The 687-nt window shown below is 49.5% G+C and overlaps 1 protein-coding gene across 1 annotated transcript; it reads right to left on the bottom strand.

Moving 5' to 3' along the window:
- Positions 1-175: 175 nt before the first annotated feature.
- On the bottom strand, positions 176-674 carry LOC127752018 (alanine and glycine-rich protein-like; the record flags this gene model as incomplete). The annotated part of the gene is made up of 2 exons (XM_052276457.1): positions 176-384; positions 477-674. Coding segments are annotated over 2 exons (407 nt in total), but the record flags the coding sequence as incomplete, so codon positions are not given.
- Between the last annotated feature and the right edge of the window lie 13 nt (positions 675-687).

Raw genomic sequence — 687 nt, 5'->3', positions numbered from 1 at the left:
AGACATTGTTTTTGCTGTGTTTGTCCGCCCAGCTCAGAAAGATAGCCGCTTTTCTGGCACGCCCAGGGAGTTCGGGTAGATGAGGACAACGAGTAGACCAAGGGGATATTTGAGAGGATGCGTGGTAGCTATTGCAAGTCGTGAATGATTTGTTACAATAAATGCTCATACTTACAACACCACCAAATCCGTCAGGCTTGTTTCCTCCGCCACCGGAGCCGCCATCAGGTGGGCCACCACCACTGCCACCGTCCCCAGGTGGTCCGCCATCACTGCCGCCGTCCCCAGGTGGGCCAGGTGGGCCGCCATCGCCACCACCACCACCACCTCCAGCTGTTGCGTTTTGGCCTCCATAGATATTTATTCCTACAAAGTCGATCCTGCCTGAAATGTGTTAATATTTCATGATAATGCACCTTGGGTTCTAGTAAGCTACTTAAATGTCAGCCAATTCAAAACGAAGACCAACTAATTACCTTTAATTAACTCCTTTTCCTCGTCGGTGAATGGTGCTTTGGATGCCCTAACAGCTTCAGGGTAGTCACCAAAGACCAGAGCATCAATCGTGAGGCCGATACCCGTATTTACATTAGAAGTCTCAGAAGCTGTTTTGTCTTCGTCCTTGTCACTTCCAGGACGTGAAAATTGAGGACCTGATCCGAATCCTACCGAACCTGTCCGAAAAAT

The sequence above is a fragment of the Frankliniella occidentalis genome, unplaced genomic scaffold, assembly GCF_000697945.3.
Source record: "Frankliniella occidentalis isolate FOCC.00 unplaced genomic scaffold, Focc_3.1 Scaffold3002, whole genome shotgun sequence".
Taxonomy (NCBI): Eukaryota; Metazoa; Arthropoda; class Insecta; order Thysanoptera; family Thripidae; genus Frankliniella; species Frankliniella occidentalis.
This window is presented reverse-complemented; position numbering and strand designations above follow the sequence as displayed.